At 39.8% G+C, this 26,697-nt stretch overlaps 1 protein-coding gene across 1 annotated transcript; it reads left to right on the forward strand.

Annotated features, from left to right (window-relative positions):
- Window positions 1-10,475: 10,475 nt before the first annotated feature.
- Window positions 10,476-22,637, forward strand: GDF10 (growth differentiation factor 10; the record flags this gene model as incomplete). The annotated part of the gene is made up of 3 exons (XM_080621041.1): window positions 10,476-10,773; window positions 16,257-17,164; window positions 22,446-22,637. The coding sequence occupies 3 exons, from the start codon at window positions 10,476-10,478 to the stop codon at window positions 22,635-22,637; spliced, it is 1,398 nt and encodes a 465-aa protein (XP_080477167.1).
- Between the last annotated feature and the right edge of the window lie 4,060 nt (window positions 22,638-26,697).

A 26,697-nucleotide genomic window follows, 5' to 3' on the forward strand; every position in this document is an offset into this window, starting at 1 on the left:
CATCCACAAGCTTCAGAAAGTCAGTGCTGCTCCTTGCCTACCCTAAGGAACTGCTCTTCATAATCTGCACCATATTTTCCATTGTCCTTGATGAACTTGTTCCTCTGGCTAGTATTGAAGTCCCTGTCAGCTTTCATAGAATCATAGAACGATTAGGACTGGAAGGGTCTGTAAGATCACCTAGTTTCAACCCCCCACTGTGATGAGCACGGATGCCTCATACTAACTTTGAGCACCTGAGTGCCCTACCATGTTCTTTTCAACACTGCCATCCTTGGTAGTAGTGTCCTCTAAATTTAACACCATTCAGTGGTTCACAGATCTCATGGGCTGTAGCCAGAGTGAACTCTGAATTGCTGCTACACTAAACTTCCCTTGGACTGCAGCCTGGATCCACCTCCAAGTTCTTGTAACTGAAGATGCCAGCACCACTTTTTAAAACTAATAGACCACTCTCCACTCTGTCAAACTTTCAGTGTTAGCTTAGTTGCTTTCTTTACGGTATTCTTTACTGCTTCTTCACAAAAGTTCTTACTCTATTCTTTAATCCTTAAGTTTCTATGACAGTGTCTTTTTAACTACTTTTTCTAATGATCTCTCTTGTCATCTGCAGCCTTTATACAAACTACCATCTTTTTTCCTTTCCTGGAGAAATCGACCCATATGTGTGAATTCTAGACTAGCCACTGTGCCGAGAACTTTGAAGCTAAACAAAACACGCCTCAAATCAAGACTGTTTTTAAATAGAAAAGGACCGAGATGATTAAAGTGGATAAGGAAGATGTGAAAAACCCTGTATTAAGTTGGCCTTTGTTATTTAGTATTTCCTAAGGACCCATGCTGGAAATAGCAAGGACTTGCTACTGAGTGCGGAAATGAGCCACGGCAAGTTTTTAATGTGCTTTGTTATTCTTTAATAGTCAAACTCGTTAAACTATAAAAACGTAACGATGGTCATAAAAACCTGACACTCCTCACTAAAGACAGGGCTGCTGGAAGCAGCCTCTGCTCCAGCATAACCCTGCTGAGCCCCTTTACTACCTCTCTGACTCCCAGCTCTGGGACATGGCGGCACTGCGGCTGCTTTCAGCTGCTATGGAAGGAGCCTGACCCACCAAAATCACAAAGTAGAGGCTTAGAGCTTTGTTGACTATAAACTTTTACTGCCTTTTGCAGCCCTTTCCAATTTCGGAACACTTTGCTTCATTGCTTCACAAATATCTTACTGAGCAGAGCCATAGAGGTTAGACCTTGGTACAAGCAGGAGTCTACTATGCAATCTTTGCCCATCTCACTTGGACTACTTAATTAGATCATGCCTATTTCTTTAGTGGAGATACTAAAGATACTGGGAGATACTAAGATGCTGGAAACAAAAGTCTAGAATATTTGTTCTAACCTATGCAGGTTGTGCTACATCACTTTAGCATCAGAGTGCGATCCCACAGTATACTAAGCAACAGAGATCAGATATGTCTTCTGTTTGGTTTTACAGTATTTCCTCAAACGAAGAAGCATGAATGAATAAATTTAATTATTTCTCTGGGTGTGCAAGTTTCTCATTTGTTTGGAGTTTATATATATAAAAACCAAGCCAATACATGCGGTCTTTTATTTATGTAAATGGAAGTGCATTATGCCTTGGAAACGAATCTTGCATTTACACCAAAAGCTGGGGGCGATTTCAGTAGCCCCAAATTATGCAGAGAGTTCTTTCTACTGTTTCAAATATCCCTGAAAAAACCTCCAACTCCTGAAACCCAGAAGGTGATATGCTGCCAAAGAACTGCAACTGAATGCTTTATTGAACTGATTTGAACTAACCAGGCAAGTCAGATACCCACCTGATGGGAAGCTGTAAGGAAAGTGTCTATAAGACTATCACTAACAATCACTAAGATTCAAAATAAGGTACTTAATTTATTTTGGAACCACTAATAAATTTAGCAGGTTTGAGATCCCTTTCTTTCACGCAAGCCATAAGCAATTGGTTCTTCAGAATCTTTCTAAAGAAGGTCATGATGACAGATCAAGAGAGATGAAGAACTGAAATCAGATTTATCATTTTATTTGATCTGCACAGCTGCTGAGATCTTTCTTAAACAAAAACGCTAATAACTCTGCAACAGAGTTATCTTAATCTTACTGAAGTCAATCTCACTGAAGATCTAGAGTTTACAAAGCATTTAATGTGGCTCTGTTGGGCACAATCGCACCACACATTCAGTGCCTATGCTTGTGACTGCTACCACCTTATTATAATAATAAATGCTGGAATAGGAATTTACTTTGCAGATTCACTTCTTTGCATACAGCTTTGCCAAGTTCACTACCCAGACTGGTACATGTCAACCCATCGCCTTATAAATACAAGGCTGGATACGACTTATTTTTTCCATTTGCAAATGATACACAGGGCTAGTAAGAACATGAGAAGGTCATCCATTCAATTCTCCTGTCCCACAGCAGGTTCAATTCTACCTAACGATTCATCACAGATGTTTGTCTTTCATGTCCATAAAAAGCTCCAGCTCTAAGAGTACATCTCTCCTAGTGCTTCAGGGTCTTTCAGTAAAAACGTTCTGTTAGCCTTCTCAATGACAGGAAATCTGGCAGATTTGACACAGCTATTTCATGCTGCTTCTGCAAACACTGTATTTATGAAACTGCACAGGCTTCTTTTGAATGTAATAAACCTTGGAATATGGGAACAAATAGAATATAAAACCAATGCTGAACATCATTAATGCATATAAGTAGTTTCAACCTAGCTTTCCCATCTAAAAAGCAGGAATTTCAAGTAAAATAACTAGCTCCCTGTACTTCTTATTTTCTGGCATTAGGGATAAAAAATAAATATTTACTAGTTTTATGCCTATATACGTTAGGAATGTAGAGTTTATGCCTATCTGAGAATCAGTATGATAATTTACTGGATTCTAATAACAAGCTGATTACCCATATTTCTGAATTTTCCTGTCCTACTCATACCCAACAGGAATGCAGTACAGCTAGCCCAGGGAATTCATGTTAGCTTGCAGAAATTTACCGGTGCTGGTGCATAGAGTGGAAATTGCTATTTGATGTGGAAATCATTAGCATTTGAAAAACCATAAACATGCAATGCCATTAGGGATGCATAAAGGAATTGCCATGCCATTAGATCAGCAGTCCTTTTAATCCAATACTGACTAAACCAATGATTACTAATGGCAGTTTTTTTAGTATCTGATTTTGCCTTTAATTCCTCTGGTGTATTGGTAATATAAAAGTTATATTAGAAGAACAGCTTTTCAGAGTAGAAATTTATTGAAGTTGAAATTTATTGCAATTTATCTAAGTACTTTCAGTACTAGAAGTACTTTAGTACTAGAAATAATCTAGTATTAGCTTCATGGTTCTTCTGCTCCAATATTTATCTATGAGCTTTTTTCATTGATTTGCTATAAATCAATTTCAAGTGGGCCTTACGGAATTTCTGGTATTTCTTCTCTCTGTGGAAAAAGTTCCTCTGCATAGAGTTCAAAAGAAAGAGCTGGGAAAGTGTTCATATTGTGTCATTCATATGGATGATGGGTGGTTTTGAATACATGAAACTAATATGTCAAGAATAGGCTTTAATTTACTTACATTATGTACATCTATGATAAACGGGTGTGGAGGGCAATGAAATTTGCAACTGAAAATATCAGAGATAAGATGCTACAAGATGCCAAGAGCTAGCATAATATCTCATTTAGAATCATGATTGTATTTTTCTCCACTTAAGTACTTCAAGCCATTCTTAATAGCTTAAGATTTCTATAATGTTAATTAAAAGTTAGTGTGAGATTGAAGAATAAAGCATTTTATTTCAAAGCTTTATTTTTCAATTTACAGGGGATGAGAATTCTGGTGGAGTTTCAACTGATGATTTCTGTGGTTGCTTGTCTGGCACGATTCCTCTCTGAGCAAGCTGAGATCAATCATAGCAAGAATTTAACAACTGACAAGGCCAAATTCATCTTGGGTGCAACTCCAAAGTTAATGTAGTGACGTTACATTTTGGCCCACAACTTAGCATAAAAGAAAAACAGAAAACATCCCCTTAGTATACTTTTACAAAAAGCAAAATATCCACATAAACCCAAATGACACAGCAGTGATCTGCGGAGTCAGTTTACACACAATGTGTGAATTCCGTTTACTACTCTGGATTCTATCTATGGAAATCAGAAAAAAAACCACCACTTTGAGCTCTGGCCACTTTCTGTGTTGAATGTTTGTTTTTTAAAGCATATTGAATATAATATAGGATGATAACCTGAATGACTCTTTCAAATAGGACAGTTGAATGGTAAAATCCTCAGGAAAGCTAGTGGTACGCACTTACCCACTCATGCACATTACTGCTAAAGGCTGGAGGACAGAATAAGATTTACTCAGAAAAAGGCAAGAGGTGTTGGTATCTCCCTTCAAAAATGCTGAATCTGAGAAAATGAGGAAGAGACATACAGATCGAGGACATACGGAAAAGATGTATCTGGAGAAATAAATTCTGCTGAATTGTTGAAATGCCTGAAGAGGAAGCTAAGGGCTTACACAGAGTAAGAAACAAGAAGAGGATTAACGGATTCAGAAGCAAGACAGATAGAGGCAATAGCTCTCATTAGACCAACAAGTATGGCTGCAAAATTCAGAAGAACTTTCAGCCTTCCTATGCTAGTTATCTAATGCAAAATATTACGTCTACCCTCAAATCTTGCCTTGACTCTGATCATCATGGCCATTATATGATTACCACTGAGAACAAAGTTACAAACAGATCCTGTACTCCTAAAAGCATCCTGATCTACTAAAAAACCCAATCCCAAACCAACCAACAAAAAAACAAAAATACCAACACGGAGGTATGGAGTCATGGTCAAAATAACATGTATGTGCATTTACTCTTTTGCCTGGAACTACATATTTGCTGTAGAAGTTTTATTTTATTAAGAAAAACAAACAAAAAGCAAACAAACAACAAAAAACAAACCAGAAAGCAAAAAGCTCAGAAACCTTTTGTCAAAACCTCTCAATCTCTTTGCTTTCATCTATCTTGAGTAACTCCAAATTCAGAACACCTGCTCAGGGAAAGAATGCATCTGAAAGAATGTATTTTGCAGTATTTGCAGGATCGAGGGAAGACTGTCAGCAGGGGTCCAGACAATTACAACAGTAAGACCACACACTCTCATTTCTCTGGTGGTGGAACAAAGAGCACATGCTCTAGAAAGATGACAAATAGACCGAAGCCAGAAAATGCTCCTGCATCTCATACAGACTACGAGAAGCTTAGAGATGTAATATAGATTTAGTGTCAAACACAGATGCTTGGTAAGTTTTTACAGAGAGAAAATGCCCTAACATATCTGCCATATTTACTATTCAATATCTTTTTATTAGTATAAAGTATCATTCTTTCCACTAATAGAACTACAGAATTTTTAGGAACTAAAATCTTTACAGGAGATCATTTCATTCTTCACCCTACCTCAGAGTAGGATCAGCTCTGCTTAAATATCTGCAGCATCTTTCATCCCACAGTATTTAAAACACTCTGAACCGAAAACAACACCCAATTACATCTATGGAAGAGACATCATTGATCTGAGTCAGGCTTTACTACATTCATAGTTGCCTTTACTCATAACTGCATTGCTGCCCCTTCAGAAAACAGCATGAGAACCACTTATTCTTGCAGAGAAACCATACTACATTTCAAAGAAAAAAAAAAATCTGTATCCAAGTCTATAGGAAACCAAAACACAACAATTTCTTTTCTTTTGAAATAGAAATAGCACATAAGTCTTAAATATTAAATAAAATATAATTCTTGTTCTGAGTTCTCTGTCACTTGCAATTAAGAACAGGTTGCCCAGAGAAGCCGTGGCTCCCTGGCAGTGATCAAGGCCAGGCTGGATGGGGCTTCAAGTAAGCTGGTCTAGTGGAAGGTGTCCCTGCCCACGCAACGGGGTTGGAACTAGATGATCTAACCCAAATCCCACTATGATCCTATGATTCTAAGAAAGCAACTGTCATAGCTTGGAGGAGATCTGTGAGAACCTAGCATACATCACTGAGACAGGTTCTCCCACAAGCACTATGCAGGAAGCCAGCTAAAGGTATCAAAAGGATTAGAAAGCTATGACTATGCAAGCTGGAAATACTGAGGCAATGTGACACACCTACTCTTTGGGAAAATGCTACAGGATCATAAGTGATCCCAACCGTCGCTCTAAGGACACGATAACGTTTCATACAAAATAGGAGGGCAACGGGTGCCTTGACTTAGGGGCACGCTTGCCACCTACTGGTCAGCAGCTGCTCATCACGCTTCTAAATCCCCAATATTTGTCTTATCCCCCAATATTTGTCTTATCTAGTCCACCATGTGCAGAAACCTTTCTGTACTATCAGCACAATACATCCTCCTCTCGTCTGCAGCATTACTCAGACCAAGAAAATCCTGGAGAGATCCCAACCCAATTTGCAAGACGATCTTTGAAAAACCAGCTGTGGTCATGGATGGTTCCCAGCTGCTGCTGCCTTTCTCCCACCCTCTTTCCACAGCCTTCAAATTCCACTTGTAAACAGAAGTCAGAAGATGCGTATTACAGCTGGCCACCTTAGCACTGTTGCAGGATCTGTAATGGCATGCTGCAGTCTCACCAAGCCTAACTCATCTCCATTCCCACTTGCTCTCTTGAAAAGCACTAGTGTTCACACTGGCAACCGTCACTCTGTGGGTATCGATCTTGCCTGTTAAGTGCATCAGGCTGAACTCTGAACTTGTATTGAACACCGTCCTCAGTAAGAGTCTTTGCTGCCTAGGAAACAAACTGAGCAAAAGGACAGGGAATTCAAAGCCCTACAGGTTGCTGGCTGGAATAAGACTGGTGCCTAGGGCTGCCTGAAATACTTCTTTAAAAATGCTTTTGAACAGGAAATTGAATTTAAAACCCCTACCCCCTTTCCCGCCTAAATCTGTCTACTTTTGCTTCAGCCACAACCTGAGTGGTTTGATTGCATTGTGCTCTCATTCTCCTGCATGGTTTGTGGCTTCTCTCTCCCATGGAAGAAAAGCGTATGTATCCCAGGAAGCACTATAGCCAGGCACTTGTAATGCATCCTCTCCCAGTGAGGAGACATCTCTTAAACAATGACAGGATACCTACAGTTGGGCGGGACAAATTACGCTAACTAGACTGAGTCTGTGCATCTTGGTTTCTACTTTGTTACTTTCTGTAATTATGCATCATTGATAGTGTGGTAGGATATGAATAGAAGCAAATCAAGATAGACAAAAAAAACTGTTGTCACTAAAGATGAAGGATGGGGTACCCGGCAGGCGGAAAGACTATTCTTGCAACAAACTGAAATGTGAGGGAGTGTGGATCCAGAATGGAAATCCAAGGCAAGAGCTTGTTCTTGAGCTGAGGGAATGGACTCGGACTGTGAGTGCTGCTTCTTAAGAGGCAACGTTTTTCCTGCAGAAAACAAGCACTGCCTGACATGCCAAACTCTTAAGAGCCTTCCAGGGCCCTTGGATCAGCTCTGAGCACTGCTTGCTCTAACACCTAAATGCTGCTATGATTCTTTTTGGGGTATTAAGATAATTTCACTATTGTTCAGGAAAACTGAACAAAAAACAAAAGCCTTTTTACTAACCATATATTCTCGTCACACCATGTGATTTTGGCTTGAATGTGAAAAGGGTTTTTAGAGTTCTGCCAACAGTTTCTATGAGAACCTGCAGCCCAATTCATTTAATTCAGTTAATTTCTAATTAATAAGTTATATACTTAAGGAATGGTCTTGTATGATCCTAGCTAATTATGTAGCATGATGCATGTATTTTTGTGAGTGAAAAAACAAATGAGCTGTCCTACAGTAAGTAGTAACCAGAAATTTGGACTTAAGCCCAAATTCAATAATAATTTGTTTCATTAACTTCCCTAGAGTTGTAACTTTATTATCCCAGTTACTGACTTCATTATTAAAAATAAAATCAGGCAACACTGTTCTAATATAGATAGCTCTAACCCTAAAGGGAATTAGTAAGTTATTTTACAGTAGAACAAAAAAATAGATACTAATCCTGGTGCCCTGGTGGCCCTTCTTATACATTTGCTATGTATTTCCCACATTATGTTCTACAACAAAACACAAACACAGGCCACAATAGTTCTTTTGTATAGATGCCTCTAATTCCATAAGTAAACGCTATTTGGGGTTGGGTTTGGATTTTTTTTTTTTCATGTATAAGCTGTTATTTAAGGTGTCCAATACTACCTATATCACAATAATTTTAGCAGGAAGCTTATATCTGCAGTTTAAAATCTTGACTGCATTGCTTTGACTGTAGGGGAGACTGTCTCCAAATCCTGGCTTGCAAAGAAGAAAAAAAAAAAAAAAGAGACTCTACTTGGCAAGAGCTTTAATTAGCAGAAATTTCCACGCTAGGAATATTATTCTGCATGAGCAGAAATTGCATAGCTCTTGCCTCTAGATGCCTTAGAGATGCCATTGATTGGCCATATTCAGAACAGGGGAACTATGTGACCCAGTGCTAATTTGAATTCCTTTACCAAACACATTTTTATTTCATCATCTCAGCTGCATAGAAGAGTCAAAGTACCAGAGCTTTAAAGACTTTGAATTCCTGCTGTTCTGCAATAAAATAAGGCAAGAAATATTAGTCATCCCTGGTTGATTCTTTAATTCTTTCCAACAATGTCAAAGTATCAGTGTCCTACAGGTTTTAGTGCAGGTTAAAGACTGATACAAAGTGTATGCCTGAATAGGAGTTTGGAGTGAGTTAAGGAGAGAGAGAACATTTTAATGGCACATTGGTCCAAAATAGCCCAGCTTGTTCCTACCTCCTGCTGCCTCTTCCTCCTTTTCACAGGACCTTGATTGTATAGAAACAGTACAGACAAAACCCACAAACAACAAAAGGTTTGCTCACACCCCCAGTGGAGGTCATGAGCATGCTACCATGGAGAAAAAAAAAAAACAACCCCGCATCAAAGGATGGTTTGGCTTATTTATAGGCAAAGATTAATTAATAGGAGGTTTGATACTTTAGCAACGTACATTTGGGCAAATTTGTATTTGCAAATTGTTTGTTTCATACATTCAAGGGCAGAGAGCAATGTGGCCTGGTGCTAACTTTAAAAATGAATCAAACCTTTCTTTGCCGTGATGCAAAACTACAGTCTTGTGGTTCAGAGGCTTTCAATAGTATCTGCTCAGATGACACTCCAAGGTTAAAAAATCACAAAAGAGTTGTGTTATACACAGCAACAGTAGCTTTTTCCAACAATTTTTCACTTACTGCATTGTATACTCTCCAAGAAAAGTAACTGAGGAGAAGCTTTAAAAAAGGATGCAGAAAGAACAAATTCCCTTAAAATATACCACTGTCCTTATAAGTTGTCTTTAAAACTGCTATTCATTATAGCAGCATTTATACCCGCTGGATGACTATAAACTATGATTCAAAACTACCTGTGTCACATGGTGAATAAGCGCAACATGCACCATTCACTTTTAAATCAACCCCCTTCGACCTAAGCCATGTAAATCCTTCAGAAATTCACACCAGTATTCTCCTCCTTCAGATCACACACAGAAATAGCCCAATGACAAAAGTTTACCCCTGCACAGCCCCTTTAACCCCTACTATTTAAGTATCTGCTTGGAATTATCAGTGACCCTTGTTACACTCCTGCCTAGTTCACACCGGGTCTTCCAGAGTCTGGACGCACCGGAGACTTCTGTTTTCTCCCGGATCATTGAAACAAACATTGTTTACAGCGTTGCCTTTTCAAGACAGCACTGTCAGTTCTGCCGATTGAAACAGAAAGAGACTCTTCCACTTCTTTCCGCACTTATGTGCACACCCTTTCCTTCTCAAGATGCCCCGCCACTCACCTGCCCTTTCCCATCGCCTGCTTGCCCGCTTGCTATCTATTTGTTTCTATATCTTAGAAGTAATTTTCAAGACACGCCCACTCCCCCCGCAAGCCCTGCTGGCGCAGGCGGCCAAGGTGCCGTCCTGCCGCAGCGCTCACTGCCACAGCGGCAACGGTGACATATGTCTCCAATCAGAGACTGTGCGCTGATTAATTTAGATGCTTTCCCCGCTACGCTTTAAAGAGCAGGGAAGCCCTACACTGGAGTAACGCAGCGTCCCTTCCTGCGAGTCTCCCCGCACCGGCACCCCCGGCCCGCACCTCCTCACCCCCGGGCGCGGGGATTGGCCCGGCGGAGGCGGCATCACCGGCCGGGGGGGGGGGGGGGAGCCGCCCTCACCCTCTCTCCTCCCTTTCTCCCTGTCCCCGCCGCCCCCTCGCCCCGGTGCGGCAGGGCCAACCGGGAGACCCAGACGCAGTCAGCGCCTGAGCCGCCGCTCCGTGCCCGGCCGCCTCGCAGCATCCGCCCCGCCGATGGCCAGCCGCCTGACCTGCTGCCTCCTGCTGTGGGCCCTGGGCCATGTGGGCTGCCACTCGTTCGCGAGGGAGGGGGCCGGCAGCCAGCCCGCCTGCCCCGTCCCGCCGCCAGCCCCCCGGGACTCGCCCTCCCACGGCAGTGACCCCCGCGGGGGCTCCTCGCCGCCCCCTGCGCTGGGCGGCATCGCTCAGGACATGGTAGCTGTCCACATGCTTAAGCTCTACGAGAAGTACAACCGGGAAGGGAACCGGCCCGGCGATGGCAACACTGTGCGGAGCTTCAAAGCCAAGCCGGGTAAGACGGGCCGGGCGCGGGGGGGCACCGCTGAAGCCCTCGCTCCTCTTTCGCGTTACAGTGACGGGTTTGCGCCGAGGTTGTCACTGACTGCATGGGGTGTCACGCTGGGGGGATCCTTGCTAACCACTCGGACCTGATGTCTGCTCTCTGCTTTGCGGGCTGCTTCCCACCTCCCCGCCTCCCTTCCCTTTCCCAAGAGAATCTGCAACAAGTTATGTCGCTTCAGAAAGCCGCGGTTGCTGTGGATGCAGACCATCGGCAAAAGAAGGGCTGTTCCCAGCGCAGATCGCATGAGTCGCAAGACTTCTTCAGAGATACTTGGAGCACAAACGTAGCCGCGAGTGCTCCAGCGGCAGGTCCTCTTCTCCAGCCGGCTCGCCGGCTCTGTCGGAAGAGTGCCGCCTGCGGGGCCGCCCTGAACTACCCAGGACTCTGCGTCCGAGGCACTGCCCAGACCTGGAAAGACGCATGTCTAATCTCACTTTCCCCCGCTTCGCTTAGCTTGATGGAGAGGGTGGAAGAGCACACGCACTCTGTCAAAACTTCACTTTCCTTATCCCAGTCTTCCTTCAAAGTAATAAAGAAGAGGTTTGCAAGGTTATCCTGTGCTAAGGAAACCCAAACTATCTTTTCTGGAAAACCTCTTTTTTCTTTGGTTAAACTCTTACAGAATACAGCTGACAACTTCGCTCTTAAAAGAAGAATTATATCAGTTTCTAGAATATAATTTTTGTTACACTGCCAGAAATATGTATTTTGTAATTGGCATATCTGATAGCTGCATTCAAAATTTGCTTTTGTGAGTTTCAGTCTAGTTTGCCTACGTTTGTTTCATACATAGAATACAATGCAGCATTCAGTGGTTGAGGCTACTATACCATTGCAAAATAAATCATATTCTCTAGAGCACTCCCAACTTAATTTCTACCTTATGTCAAATGTAACATTAAAAATAATCATACTCAGGGAGGGGGAGATCCCACTGAAGAGTAAGTGGCAAATGAAAATGTTTAGAAAACAACAACTGCAGACATTTGGGAGAGAAATAAATAGTCATGCTCTAGCTAATTAGCTAGCCGCTGCTAAGAGGGGCTGGGAGGGAACTTCCATTGTGGGTGGTTATTGCCTGACCTCCTGCTATCACTTTTATTTCTCTGTGAACTGAGCTGCTGATACTGGCTGCTACCCAAGTAAGGCCCTGGACCACAAGAGTGATTTGGGAAGAATGCAAGAATTGCACTATATTCGTTCTTAATTTTTCAGTTGATCTGCTGAACAAGTTTCTTGCATCCAAGTGGTTTAAATTCTGGTTTAAAATACTGAAATAGACTGTACTGATCAATTACAAACCAATATTATTTTGCTCAACTGTCAGATCATCTGCCAGAGATGCCCGAAAGTAACTTGTCTTTCCACATAATGGAAATAAAGCACACCCATGTCCAAAGCCCTAGTGTCCCATCTGTGTATTTTATCTACTGGATCCCACCCCTTCCCAGTGACATGGCATGAAAGCAGAAGCTCCTCTGCAATGTTCTTTTGTTATAACAATAAAATGTATTTTCTTGTCATTCATCAACCTAGTGATGTACAGTCTGAAATGAACTATAGAATGACATGAGAGGGAGGGAAGAAGAGCCATATATGGCAAAATGTCTTAATTTATCTCCCCCAAGAAGTTCTGGTGCTTTCTTCTGAAAGAACAAATTGGCATGTTTTATCTAACAAGATGTGTGGAGGGTCTGTTCTTTATAAAGTACAGATGAGAATTCTAATACGACTGAGATAAGCAGAACAGACTACACCTACAATAGTTTCCTTTTCATTATTCTAAGCAATGGACTTCTTTTTCTCTTTTTTTTCAGACATGTACCTTTCAGAAAATCTGTAACCTTCTATTCCTACCCCACAGCTTGGAGCTCTTTGTTAGGGGACACTGAAGCATCAGTGTTAGTTACAATTGTCAAGAAGCGGGCTCCAGAGGCACAAAATGTCAGCCCAGACTTAGTTTGCTCTTTTGTCTTATGCATTATTGAGGTCTCCTCAACTACAAAGTTATATTGCCATCCTATAGATGCCTTGCAGTGTGTAGATGGTGTTGACTGGGTTACTGAATATGTGATATTTCTCCATATTCTATGTGAGGCACCTGCTATATATATGCATGTGCTATTTGCACATGTTCCAGATACAACTTCTTCATGTTTCTTTAGCAGTATTTATCACTTCAGAAAGGATGCTTCACAAACATCTGATCACCTTCTCTCAGCTCACCTCTATGTGTTTGAGTTTATTATGTCTCTGACAAAGAGCTGAGAGGCAGTCCGTGAAATAATTTCTCAACTTCTTTTTTTCTGTAGGTGCTTTCCAGTTTCCAGGGAACTTTGTAGCTTTAGAAAACAGCACCAATTGGCTGAAGGTAGCTACACAGTCAAGTCGTAAGTGCTTTGTGACCAAAGGTGAAATATGAAGGTAGTGGAAAGTGTCCCTTCCTGAGGCAGGGGGTTTGAAACTAAATGATTTTTAAGGTCCCTTCCAACCCTAACCAGTCTATGATTCAATGATTGTCCTACCTCACGTAGGTTGCTGCAACTGGGGGGTGTTTGTGTTCATGGCAGCAATCTGCTGCCTAAGCCATGAAAATTCCCCATAAATGGACTTTTGCAGCTCAGGCTCATTTCCCCAACCAGAGCCTTTGCTTCATCCATCCTCTGTGCTAAATGAAGCAAAGGCTTTGGTGAATAGCAGAAAGTAGCAGATATTTAATTAAGTCTATATCATAATGCATATGTGCAAGAAAACCAAATCAAGATTACCCAGGAAACTGTAATTCTGGCCTCTAGAGCCTTACTTTAACATAATTTCATAGCTTAATACACGTTAAATTAGGTTGTCTGCATATGTCTTTCTCACAAATGTGTTACCAGGAATACCATGTAAATCTGTTTTGCCAATCTTGGCTTACTGCAATGCAACATTCTCCTATGTGGCTCACCTACTAAAGACCTTTCTTTGGCCACCTGCCTTTTTTTTTCCTCTACCAGTCTCTTGTGTGTATGCTCCACACATCATGCCTGTATTCCTAACTTGAAGCTGTCTACAGTGATCAGTGATTTTACTGATACAATCAGTAAAATATTATTAGCTTTAATGTACACAGCTAGCACAGTTCAACTCAGAGTAGAGTTGGAAAATGTAACAATGCTTGGTTGACAGGTTGGTAAAAGCCTGAGACATCTGATGCAATATGATAAATATGACTATGCTCCACCCCAAACTTGATTCCCATTTCCTGAACAGCCTGTACTTCCAGGCTTCTGGCTTTTCAGTAGCTGCAGATTCAGATTCTTGTCCTATTCTACAAATAATTTTAACTTTTGAAAGGGTTTGTTCACTCCAGAATGCAGAATTAATTTAGAAGAATTAAAATGCACTTTCTCTGAGCTATCATTGCAAGTTTACATTCTGATCTGAAACCCTGGGAAACTGGCATTTGAAATTCCTTTAGCCTAGCAATGCATATGCTTCATAGTCATAACTATAGAACTGATGGTGTTAGGAGCATTCCACTACTAAAAGAAAGTATTAAAAAATTAAATTGTACACAGCTCAGGTGGGGAGAGGCAGTGGATGGACTTCTTTTTTAGAAAACTATGCCTTCTGAGATGAGCAAACTTTAATAACAATGTGTTGTTGTACAGGAATTACTACAATTACTCTCTTCCTTGGTCCGAAAAATAGGCTAGCAGCTTTGTGAGGTTTCTATGCTTCAAAAACTTAAAAAGAATCTAAACTTCTAAGTTTTTTCATAGTATGAGCATCTGTACGTAAGACTAGTGTTGATTAGAAATTTACTGATAGGAATCCTGTCCTGAACTGACAGAAACAAATAGTTTCTCATCACAGAATAGTTTTTCACTTTACTGTGCCAGGAAAAAAAATACACATGGTGTAGACAGAAACTGCATACTTGAACATGTGTACTTTCAGACTATGTGGGCCTGGGATTAAAGAGCATCCTAACTTGCTGTGATTTAGTTCAAATGATGGTTCTGTGCAGCATGAACTGGAAGATAGCAAGCACCAATTTAGTGAGACACAGCAGTATTAATTTCTACCTTTTAAATGAAACTGTGCTTAAAAGGAAGAACATTCTGACAGGTGGAAGTTAATAGTACTGCCTTTCTGTTCTTGCCAGAATTTCTGTGGCTTATCATGCCCAGTGCATTGAAAAACAAACCTAAGTGTTTCCGTGAAGACTGTCTGCTGGGTTTGTTGGTTTTGTCCCTTTTTTTCTCCCTGCTGCCAGAGAATTTCCAGGTATATCAAAAAGAGATGCCAGAGAGTTTGCCCTCTTGGGTTAACTAAAGATGCGAATTTACCTACTGTAGTCCTTTGATGCATTCCAAGTACCAGTCTGAGCTTGGAAGAACAGGAATCACTTCTTGGTTCTGCCACCACTTTTCTGTATATTCTTGAGCTAGTATAAGAAAAAAAATAAAATAAAGAAAGGCAACTTTTCACCATGATAGACTGTGGAGGCATGGTCTTTTGATCCTGGGATTACATGTTAACACATGTTATCTCTTAGGTTTCTACTGTTTAAATAAATGTGGTGTAAACAGCTATTAGTGTAAAATTGCTCATCTTCCTTGAGAGGAGGGTAGGGATGTAACCTGAGCAGAACTTGTTCAACTAGTTAAAGAAGTTATGCCAAATGGAGTTTGAATTTTAAGAGTCACCTCCTATTCAACAGTAGTTGCCACTAACTTCAAGCAGATCAAAACACAAGTCTTAGGAACCAAGTAGGTTTCACAGTGCTTGAAAACAAAGCTCCTTCATGACACATTCTGAAAAGGAGGATTGCTCCTAAGAGTAATGGCCTTCAAAATGTCTTGCACTGCTTACTTCTAGCCTTCTTGTGAAACGTCTCTTGTGCACTATTTACAGATGATGAACTTCATATTACCACACAGTAAGCACCCAGATATCTTTCAGGAATCTTTGCAGTCATCTTTAGATTGGATCATCTTGACTATTAACTGTAGAACTTGTTTTCAACTAATGTACAGAGTAGGGTACCACTCTGAGCTCTGCCACTGACAAATCTGAAAGCTTCTCTGAGCTTGACTTTGTTATAAAAGAAATAGAAGCAAGGATTGCTTTTCCTGCCTGGCTGAATGAGAGGCAGTCTGAAACTGGAAATCTCTGGGAAGAGTTTTATGCCTAATGTAAACAAAAGGTGTCCGGTGTGTTGGACAGTCCAGATGCTATTGTAATATTGCTATCAAATATTGTTAGGGTTTTTTCCTCCACTTATACACCATGGTTTTAAGCTGAAGTGACAAGCTGACTATATGAACTGATTTGAAGTGGGTAAGTGAAAAGCAAAATTTGTTAATTCACTTATATAGTAATAAAGGTTTCACTATGTTTTTTGGTCTCAGGTATTTATCCATGTTTTCCTTGCTTTTTTGTAGAATTCTTGGCCCAGAAGCCCTTGTACTGCTTCAATCTGACATCCATGCAGGATTCAGAGATGATCCTTGCTGCCACCTTTCACTTCTATGCTGACAAGCGCTCTCGGCACCAGGAAGTGTTTTGTAAGCGATCCAAGAACTCATCCTGCCGCCTCCTTCACCTGCCTTCAATCATGCGGCTCAACCTCATTTTCCAAAGCATTCACCAGAATGCTGCCTATGGACTAGTGAAAGGGAACATCACCATGTTTCTTCAAAGGCGAGGGGCTTGGCATGCAAAGGACATTTCACACATCATAAAAGAATCCAAACGGGCTGGAGAGCTCATTCTCTGCGCTGAGCTTGATTCTGGAGAGAAACACAAGGGCTTCCCTGAACAGGTCGCCAGTCATTTACCTTACATACTAGTTTATGCCAATGATCTTGCAATCTCTGAACCTAATAGTGTGGCAGTCACCCTACAGCGTTATGATCCATTCCCTTCCAATGATGGGGACCCAAATCCATCCCCTAATGCTTCTACTGATACTCGAGTGAGGAGGGATACATACCTCTCTAGCTCTATTCAGAACAATGAGTTGCCAGAAGTAGATTATAACAACAATAGATATAACAAACATGACATATGGGAGAATGCTTACAAATCCTTGAAACCAAAAGCTTCACGCAAAGACCGAAGAAGAAAAGGGCAAGAAAATACAGAAACACTTAGAAAGTCTCAGGTGCTAAATTTTGATGAGAAAACAATGAAGAAAGCAAGGCGAAAACAATGGAATGAGCCAAGGATTTGTTCAAGAAGATACATGAAAGTTGACTTTGCTGACATTGGCTGGAATGAATGGATCATATCTCCCAAATCATTTGATGCCTACTACTGTGCAGGGGCATGTGAATTTCCAATGCCCAAGGTAGTATGCTTTTTTGTTTCTTGTCAGATTACAAACAGTAGATCTACTGTACTGCTTATCCAACTACTCCTTTAGTTAGATTTTCCTTTAGATTTTACCTCTTTTACTGTATTCTTTCTGTTGCCTTGTTGAACCTAAATAATTTAAACAATATCATTTTCATTGATGTAGTTATGAGTGCAAAAAGATCCCAAGTTATCTTTAAAAGTAATCTGAAGAATAAGAAAAATGTCTCAGGTTTATCTTATGATTCCTCGTCTTATATCTTGAAACCATAACATGAAGATTTATGCAGCTTATTACAATATGGTTACACACACTAAACCATCAAACTACTTTGTTGTGGTAGCATAAGTATAAAGTATTAAATGCTAATAATAAACAAAGTACTCTGTCAGAGTGTTTCTGAATTCCCCTGCTAATACCTCAGGAGAAAAATGCAGAGTAGTGACATTGAGGTACTTTTAACTTTAAGAAACTGCTTTTCACTTTGAAAATAATAATACTGGTTAAGCTGATAGTGTCTCAGAATTCTCTGGTGTTTCTTTATTTTACTAAATTCTCAAGACAATCCTGCTGGAACAAAAACATCGATTTATTTTATGTGGCAGGAAATGCCACATAGCTGTCTGTAACACTCTAAAATTAGCATACTGAATTCCTCCTATGGAAGCGGTGTGAAATTTGTTAATAGAGAGGCAAACATGAACTCCTGCTCCAATGGAATTTCAATTTGGCCCACTCCCACTCACTTGCTCTATGGCATGAAGTAGAAATTCTGGCAATCCTATGTAGCACAAGAATTATTGGCATTTGATAGTGCTTTCAAGTACTGGGGGAGGGGAGGATTTAGAGTACTGCATAACCTGCATGCTTAGAAACTGTAAGTATTTTGCAGTTCTACCTACAAGTGGCCTCATTATTTATTTTACTAACATTTTTGCATGCTGTCACTCAGAACATAAATAATATATAGTGTTTTACAGGAGAGAATTTCAGAACTTTGAGACTGGAATCTACCCTACTTTACATACAGGGAGACTGATGTATGTTTGTGTTGAAATAGGTAGTATGATTTCAGAAAGAGTAGATATGTAGGCTAGTTTAAGTCCAGGAACAGTGGAAATCCAGACATCACTGTAAGGGTATACAAATCTGACCACATATTCTTGTGTAGCTGGCCAATGCTGAACCATGTACACATAAATTGATACATGGTCTGGTAAAAATTAAAGCATGCACAGGCTCACATACAACTTCACTTTTTTGTTATAATATAAAGAGATCATGCAACACAATCACCATTTAACTCACCCAAACCAAAATACAGCCTGGGAATATGGGTCCTCTGCCACAGAACCACAGTCTAATGCACCATTCACACATACCAAAGCAAAACAAACCCGAAAACCTACATTTAATACATCTGGCTTCCTTTGAGCAAAGCAGCATGACACAAAAACTGAAAGAAGCAAAAGAAAGTGGATCCATTTCTAGCTGAAATAGTTAAATAAGCTTGATGTCTTATCTAGAAATAGTATACTTGCTATAAAGATTCCCTTGTAAAAAAACAGTTTAGTTTTCATTTTGATGCTTGTTTTCTAGATAAATGAATATGGGTGCACTAGCATCTTGGTGCCAAAAAAACCCCACAACATCCTAAACCAAACGAAACCAACCAGAAATTTAAAACCAAATCACAGATACATAGATTAGGGGATTTTTGGTTTGACACACTCTTTGATTGGGTTTGATTTGGAAAAGGTCTACTTTTTGTTAGCTTTATATTTTTAAGCAGAGGTTAAAAAAAAAGAAGAGACATTCATAATTGTAACCTTTAAAATGACTGTTTTCAAATGAACAGAAATAACTAGGGCATCAGCATAATTCAAACTCCACGTCAGAGCATAAGAATTGCTAAGTACTATAGAGGGCAAAGTAGCTTTTGTTCTTGCATATAATCCCTGAGCAAGGAAAGCATACATATGATATTGGCACTCCTAAATCAAAGACTTTGATTTAGGATCCTAATCCAAAGATTAAGGCTATTCACTTGGTCTGCATGGTCAACCTGTGATGGACAACAGGTTTCCAAGGTACTCTTTTAGAACTGTAGAGATAGAAATATACCTGTCATATTGAGAATCATCACATGGTATAATTATTTCTTTAAAGTATCAGTACATCACTCTGCGCATCTACTTTAATAACCACAATTCTTGATCTAGACACATAACAGCCCTGGTACAAATCTTGTCATAGCAAGTTCACCTACTTTACTGCTGAATTTCTTACTCCCTGAACTGTGAGAGGGAAGACTGGTTTACATGGTTAATCACAACTGGTTGCACTGTTGCATTTGCCAAATCAAATGCTAGTCCTTCGTGTGGTAGATGTAGAAGGGAACATATCCTTTCTCTGGTCTACAGTAACTAGAATTCTCCTGATTTCATTCTTGTAACTGTATCAGTTCATGAGTTTCATTTTAAGAGTTGAATTCAAACCTGAAAACAAAACTTTCCTGATGCTAAGAAGTATTGCGTATTAAGATAGCGGGGGGAAGAGGGTGTTGAGGGGCAAATTCATGATAAAACAGAATTTAGGTGTGTAAGCCAGGCAGAAGGGGAGGGTCTAAAGTATTTCAAACCTGCTCTTCAATTGCTTTTCGGCCTCATCGCCATCGTTCAACTTTCTCAGGCCCAAAATGTTCCTGAGCTGGAATTGTCCTAGAGGTTAGGCAAGAGCAGAACCTGGCCTACTGTACATAACTTAGCAGCCAGCATTTAAAACAGTAGCATTTCCCCAGTGCCATCGCTACTGAGCATTCAACTCATTATTTCAAGCTTTCCATGTTAGCACATCAGTACACAGGATAAATGTGAAGCCTAGCCCACGATCACTAAACAGTCCTGCCAGGTTTCCAGAATGGATGGAAAATTCAGAGCCTGGCTGGCTGTGGGATTGGTGTGCTGTCTGGCTTTGCTGGTTCTGCTGTGGATGTAGGGCTCAGGCAGTCATATTCTGCATGAGTAATAGTCCATAGTAAGTATTCTTCTCTGTAAGAATTTTTGTGCATAGCATATACACCTGCTGTTGTCTTGGTAGACAGCTGTTCACACTAGGCTGCTCACATCTATTTGTTCCTTGTAGATGTTAGAGGCTGCATAGCTGGAGAAGATCCTAGTAGGATCCTGTAAGTCAGTAACTGGCACTACAGGCAGTGATGGCTATCTGCTGTATGGGGTCAACAAATTCTGTTTCAGTAGCACATTAGGATCTGTGACTATTTCAAGAAACAATATGAAATAATAAAGGTGCTAGGAATACTTCAGGAGGTTTTTCTTAAAGGGTAAAGTGAATTCTAGAAACTCTAGTTCTGTGAATTTCTAAACTGCAGTTGCTTAAACACAAGAAAGCTACATCTGTCTCTCTCTTGCTAACAAGATTTTCTGACATGGCCAATGTGGGTAAAAGCTCATTTCTACTTCACAAAAGCAGCTGGAAGACTAATTCACCGCTGCCTGTCTGCAGACAGCTTTGAAATCTAAAGACGAAGGGCAGCATGAGAGAGCAAGCTGTTGTTAATTATGCCAACATATGCTAATTACAGAAAGGCGCTTTCCAGGGGTGATCACTTGTTGGGACTTGGTTATAGGGATGCTGTCTTGAAGCCCTGAAGGATCAAAGATAGATTTCACAGTTCTTCCTTGTAATGGCTCAAATGAGGTTGCTTTAGTCAAGGAAAATCTAAAACCCTTAATAGCAATTAAGGTTTCGATCTGATATGTTACACTTAAAGCAAATGTATAAAAACTGAATTATCATAAAATAGCTCCCTTGTTACACCCATGGTCTACATAACTTTTCATGTTGAAATGAAAAGTCACGTTTTGCATATACCCAATTATTATTTGAAAAATAAGGAAGATATGGGAGACATTAATTATTTTCACTTGAAGCATCTTCTTCCACATAGAGGTGTGCAAAGTCCGTACTTGTTTTCCCACAGATGTCATTTTCCACCCAATATTCAGCTATGATGATAATGATGAAAGATTTCATGTACCACATATACCAGATCTGTGCAGAAAACTTGTGAAACTGTAGCAAAAAGCCTGATAGTACTAACACAAGTTTCCTACTTTTACTGTTCTCATTTGCTGGGACTGTATTCAAACATGACAGGCTGAACAGGAGACTGAAGCTTCAGCCTCAGTGAGGGGTTGCATGCCATACTATCACCTCATATAACTGGAGCATATGCATTCCATGTTATGCTGAGGCAGTGGCAAAGGAAGGCTATCACTCTGTCACCAGTAAGCCTCTGCTTGACTGTATGTCCCTCAAGCAACAGAAGTGGTGAAAACTGTTTAGTACTCTTCTGTTCCTCAGACTACAAGGGTCAAGTGTTGCTTGTGAATAAAAGCCAAAAAAAAAAAAAATTAAAATTTATTTTTAACTACCAAGCAGTATACTGTTTAGTATATAAAATTATTATATAAAATTGTGGCTCAGTACCCTGAGAAATATGTAGGTGTAAAGCTGTCATGAAAACTCACTTCAGACATCTCCTACCTTCCCAGCCTTTTGTTTTCTTCTCCACTTTGAGGATAGCTAAGGGGAGTGGGGAAGCCTGGTGAGGAAGGCAGAGGGAAGCAGAGACTACAGGGATGAAGTACTTGTTTGTCGTGGGGTTATGATCAGAAAGGCCCTGCCAGGTTGTTCAACTATTTAGACTAACTCCTCCCTGTGGACACTACTTCTGGAGAACTCTTGAAAAAAGACAGTAATTACTCCAGGAAAAAGTAACTAATTCCAGGTTAGTGTGCATGAGAAGAAATACTGGAACATAAGGATGGTTATTTTGGAAATACTTACAGTACCCAATTTTCCAAGTCTGACAAGAGGGTAAGAAAACAAAAGATAACATGACTGAGAAGCGTTCCCACCTTAGTCCTTTTCTGCTGCGTGCCTGCCTCCAGCATCCTGTAGGTGCAGTCAGGGACATTCTTGCTTCAGGCTGCTGAGGCTAGCTGTGCCACCAGTGCCCTCCTCTGGTATTTGTAGAAGGCAGCATAAGGGACACAAAATATCTCTTGAATACATCCTGCACAAGAAAGCTGGAAGTGTGAGACTGACTTTGCTTCATTGCCCTGTGACTCAGTCACATATATTCACTTTTTTGAGAAACAAAACAGCATAATTGGTGTCATATTCCAAGTCCATCTCTGAAAGTGACTGTTCATAAATGAAATTATAATTATTTCTTTCTCTGTTCCAGATTGTCAGGCCATCAAATCATGCTACAATCCAGAGCATCGTAAAAGCAGTAGGAATCATTCCTGGCATCCCAGAACCCTGCTGTGTCCCGGACAAAATGAGCTCACTCAGTGTCCTGTTCTTAGATGAGAACAAAAATGTTGTTTTAAAGGTATATCCTAATATGTCGGTTGAAACTTGCGCCTGCCGATAAGTTCATATAAACACATCTTTAAGAAGACCTGCACATCCTGCCCAACTAGATTGGGAACTTTGTAAACAGGAAAAGAATCCACTTGTGCCATTGAATGAATGCAACCCTACAGTTCTCTACACAAAGCATACAGAGATACTAGGATGATCCACATGCTCCCCTGGAAGGATATGTTTTACTGTCATCATTTTTCTTTCATATTCATCTTCCAGGTACTCAGTACTTTCACAAGTATTTTCCTAAACCACCTAGCCAAGAAACCTGGAGTTTAGCAAGAAATTTAAGTGTAAAGTTTTCCATAATCAAAGGACTAAAATACATTTTATATGCTATTTTTTTTCTGACTCTCTTATCTTTTCAGTTAACCAAGAAGATGGGAAGTGAACTTGGAAAGTCAGGCTTCTTCTAGACTATCACTTTTGTACACAAATCAAAACCTTTTGCCTAAACCACCCATACTCTTAATTTGCATATTTATACCGAAAATGCTGTAATAAAGGGCTTAAAATGTATAGTTTCTTCAGGATTCAAGTATAGTGCACTGCATAAGCTTTCATGTAAACAGTATGTTAATATAGCCATTTTTGGTTACCCTTCCCTAATATATAATTTGTTCTACAAAAGACACGTAATATCCCACACTTTTGGTTTGTTGGATCATTTTGGGTTGTTAAACATATTCCCTAAGTAACACACTATATAGTAATATGTTGAAATACTAAAAATAAAATATCCGAGATTTATATTTTTGTAAATTATACTTTATATCCTCTAGATTGTTACATGCTTTTAACAAAAGCTAATAAATTAAAGGTACAGTAGTATCTAAAAATAGTTGAATTTTCTTTCTCTAAATGCACTCTGTTACGTTCTGTTAATTAGATGGAAACAGGTAAATACATGTTAAGCTCATCATAATGCACCTCCATAGATTAAAGACAGAAGGGAATACTATAATCATTTAAACTGACCTCCTGCACAGAACAGATCAAAGAACCTTGCTCAGTAGTTTCTGCACCATGCATTATGGAACTTCTGTTTGGAGCTTGGGAATATCTTTGAAAAACATCCATAAATTTGGCTTTAAAGATTTCACGTGATAGAATATATCTACTGGACTACAAGTAGTTGTTCCAAAAGTTAGTGCGCTTTGTTCATATGCAGTGGCTTAATCCTGAATTTGCTGAGGTTCAGCTTTAATTCACTGGATCTTACTGTAACCTATTTTATTAGATCCCTTTTATCTATTATCCAAAACACTTTCACTGTGTATTTTTAGTATATAGAGCAGAGTCAAATTACATTTTGGCTAGGATTTTAAATAGATACTTTGATTTCTTATTCTAAGCCTCAAAACAATTTCTCACAGCTCTTTTCTGAACTCTTTCCAGAACTTTCATTTCTAACAATGAACATCAAAATGGGACACAATATTTGGCAGTGGTTCTGTTAGAAGTCTTTATAGAAATAAAGTCTCTGCATCCCTCTAACTCCTGTACAATCCTCTGTTGATAGATTTATGGTAGCCCTTTTAACTGCAGCACTCCTTTAAGAGCTGACGTTCCATTACTGTGCCTGTCAGTCCTATTTCTCAGTGTCCTTGCGTGCCAGGACACACTTGCCACATACTCCATTTTCACCCAGCTGCTGTACAGTAGCACAGGCAGACCAGGACCAGAAGAAATTTCTGAAGTCTGTGAGGTATCAAAGTGTAAGATATAGAGTGTTTCCTCCTCAAGAGACAGCCTAACCTTCTGCAATTCTTATCCCATTAAGAGCTGTATTTTTTAGGGAAGGATACTACACACACTTCTGATGACTGCCTAAATGGAAGGCTGCTATGCTTCTAAGGTGCTAGGTGACTTCTGCCACCAGTATTCCATATTCATGTGGTACAGACTCCCAAGACAACAGAGGTGTGTAAATGTGGTACTTCCTGCTAACTTACATAAAAGCAAGATTTAGTGTGTATGGGAGTCTCTCTGCAAGGTTACACTTACAGCAGTTCTTGCTAGTTCCTTCTAAACAGCTCAGTAAGAGGCACCTTGCAGTGACTGCCAGTTGTGACTGACAAAAGGTCATGGATCCAGCTAGGAATTTCTTCTTCTCCCAAAGTACTACAGTGATTTACACTGAAACTACTGGGAAAATCTTTGTAAACTGTTGCTGTTAGAAATCTCTCTTAAAAATGTAGAATCTTGTGTTTCCATAAATCATGAGAAAATCAACCACAGCTGACAAAGTAATGCTAAGACATAAAGAAATATTGAAAAGTTCTGAGAAACCCATCATTTATCCCTACAAACAGCCACAAGCATAAAACTTTTCAAAATATCTTAAGTCATTGTCATTCCTGTTCTTTATGAAAATCTACTCTTTTCTGTAGGTCTAGCCTTGCTCCCATTTAGCACCAACTCTGAACAGCATGACATATTAGCCTATTGTGTTTATGTTCCTATCTATTGCATTTTGTTTTCCTTAAGGAATCTTTTCTACATCTTCAACTAGTCCTTGGGTACAGACTTTCTTTCTGAGGTGTACTGATACAAGCAATTAGGAAAGAGATACCATCCTATGATCTGTTATAAGGTCTATGGGACATAAAAGAAAATGCTACTCCTATACTTACCAGGATGCTTGTAACACCCTGAAAGGTTTAGTCTGCATTTAAAGGTTTGTTTGCAAAACTATGTAATTTAGGATTGGCAAAACAAAATTATACCTGTAAGTGGCACAGCTCTCAAGGCATACCATTACTACACAAGCAATACAATTCTCTTATTAGTAAAGTTTATTTCATTTGAAGTTCACCTGTACCAGTTAATTGTCTAATGTGAACAAGTTCTTAAATAGCTATTCATTTAGTGGTTTAAGACACTGTTTTCTGGGTTTTTGGTATCTGCATGTCTGAACTTCCTCTAGAGATGGAAACTTTGCATTTGAACGGCACAAATGGAGTCAGGTGCTGCTGGAAGACACTGATCCCTTTACTTTCTTGGTTCCAACAGATATTTTGATTTCTATGAACATCCTATAAACCATTCCAAAGCATGTGTAAGTTTCTAGAGAACATTACTATTGACAAACACTTAAGATAGCAGGTCAAGATAATTCCACTAACTAAACCTAAAAGAATTGAGGATATATTAATATGAGATTATTAAAGACAGCTAAAAGCAGAGAAAAGCTGATACTACCCAGCAAAGTGTTAAGGACTCTTTTTTTCTAAAACAAATTCAATTCCACCCTTCGAGGTCACAATTTAATTGCCGGAGGTAATAGCAACAGCTAGAATGTACCTAGGGTTTTGTGGAGCAGTTCAACTCACTTGCACAAGGCTGCATAATTAAAAGAAACCATTGGACAATATTAATATATTTGTATCACATGAATTAACAACTGTCTCACTGCCAAACCTCAAAGAGCAGCTTTCAAAAGGAATTGCCACTGAATGAAACTGTTCATTGTAAAGTTTCTGCAAAGCTGACACTTTGCCCAACACTATTTGACATCTTTATATATGAACTGGAATTCTGTATATAACAACCTCCACACCATTTGCAGAGGTATTTATATAGATCACTTGATCTAGCTGCACTTTATGTAATCAAAATTAATTTTAAAGTAGACAGATGCAGAACTTGGTACCTAAGCACAAGGAGTGGAAGCTTTGCCTGCTGCATAAAAGACTGCATCCTTGAAAGCCGTAAGTCTTCAAACAATTTTTGTGGATATCATGGATTTATGACAGTGTATAAGCATCCAGGGTGATGCTATGTAAAGAGAGCTAATAAAAGCTTTGAAAAGGTAAACACTGGAGCAGTGAACCACATAAGGAATGGAGATTTTATTTCTGCATGTGGCACTGGTGGACTGCCACTAGGAAACTATGTATAGCCCCAGTGTTCACCTTTTCAAAAAGACATTCAAACTCTGAAAGAGACACAAAGGAAACAAAAACAGTTAATGTCTTATAACATGTCTAAAAAACACAACCTGTTTTATCAGAAAGCAAACTGAGAAGGAGCTTGATTACACTGTACAAGTACTCTGACGGAGA

Source organism: Psittacula echo (genome assembly GCF_963264785.1).
Source record: "Psittacula echo genome assembly, chromosome: 6".
Lineage (NCBI taxonomy): Eukaryota > Metazoa > Chordata > Aves > Psittaciformes > Psittacidae > Psittacula > Psittacula echo.